This window comes from Nanorana parkeri, unplaced genomic scaffold (genome assembly GCF_000935625.1).
Source record: "Nanorana parkeri isolate BGI_ZX_2015 unplaced genomic scaffold, ASM93562v1 scaffold2361, whole genome shotgun sequence".
NCBI classification, from domain to species: domain Eukaryota; kingdom Metazoa; phylum Chordata; class Amphibia; order Anura; family Dicroglossidae; genus Nanorana; species Nanorana parkeri.
Genome location: NW_017308629.1, coordinates 31,229 through 32,270, shown reverse-complemented (window position 1 = coordinate 32,270; position 1,042 = coordinate 31,229). Strand labels below are relative to the sequence as shown.

General features: G+C 56.4%; 1 protein-coding gene across 1 annotated transcript in view; it reads right to left on the bottom strand.

The window, feature by feature from the left end:
* The window catches only part of LOC108801502 (beta-arrestin-1-like), a 60,020-nt gene that overhangs the window by 37,080 nt on the left and 21,898 nt on the right, over window positions 1-1,042 (bottom strand). The window contains exon 9 of the mRNA XM_018573387.1: window positions 5-140. Within this exon, the coding sequence (XP_018428889.1) occupies window positions 5-140 (136 nt within the window). The remainder of the gene's footprint in view (window positions 1-4; window positions 141-1,042) is intronic.

Below are 1,042 nucleotides of genomic sequence, written 5' to 3'. Positions count from 1 at the left end.
TTACCTCTTTATCCAAAGACGCCTCCAGGTGTAAGGGTTTATCAGACATCAGGAACTGTCTGGTGGTTTCAGCCATGGGCTGTGGTCCCGGCCTCTCCGGAGCATACTGCACCTTGCGGATCACTAAACGCACAGAATTCCTGTAAGGATACAAAGAGAAGGAATAAGGAAGCAATTCCCCATTGTTCTTGTTGGTTGTCAGCAGCTTGACAGCTGTCATTGGACTGTACATCGCCTCCCGCCCACAGCCGGTCCCATGTGTCTCATGGAGCAATTCATTGCCCAAAATAATATCAATTGTTCGTATGTTCTTATTTCTGTTTGCTAGCGTTCCGCTGAGGGAGATCTGAGCCTTCCACTGGGGGGAGATCTGAGCCTTCCTCCGGGGGGAGATCTGAGCCTTCCTCCGGGGGGAGATCTGAGCCTTCCTCCGGGGGGAGATCTGAGCCTTCCCCTGGGGGAGATCTGAGCCTTCCCCTGGGGGGAGATCTGAGCCTTCCCCTGGGGTTAGATCTGAGCCTTTCTCTGGGGGGAGATCTGAGCCTTCCTCTGGGGGGAGATCTGAGCCTTCCCCTGGGGTTAGATCTGAGCCTTCCCCTGGGGGGAGATCTAAGCCTTCCCCTGGGGGGGGAGATCTCAGCTTTCCTCCGGGTGGAGATCTCAGCCTTCCTCTGGGGGGAGATCTGAGCCTTCCTCTGGGGGGAGATCTGAGCTTTCCTCTGGGGGGAGATCTGAGCCTTCCCCTCGGGGGTGATCTGAGCCTTCCCCTCGGGGGAGATCTGAGCCTTCCCCTGGGGGGAGATCTGAGCCTTCCCCTGGGAGGGAGATCTGAGCCTTCCCCTGGGGGGATATCTGAGCCTTCCCCTGGGGGGAGATCTGAGCCTTCCTCTGGGGGGAGATCTGAGCTTTCCCCTGGGGGGAGATCTGAGCCTTCCCCTGGGGGGAGATCTGAGTCTTCCTCAGCCAGTGTTACAATGTAAACACATTACACATCATTTGTTTTATGAATAATGGCCGATCAGCAATCGCAGAGACACCAGAT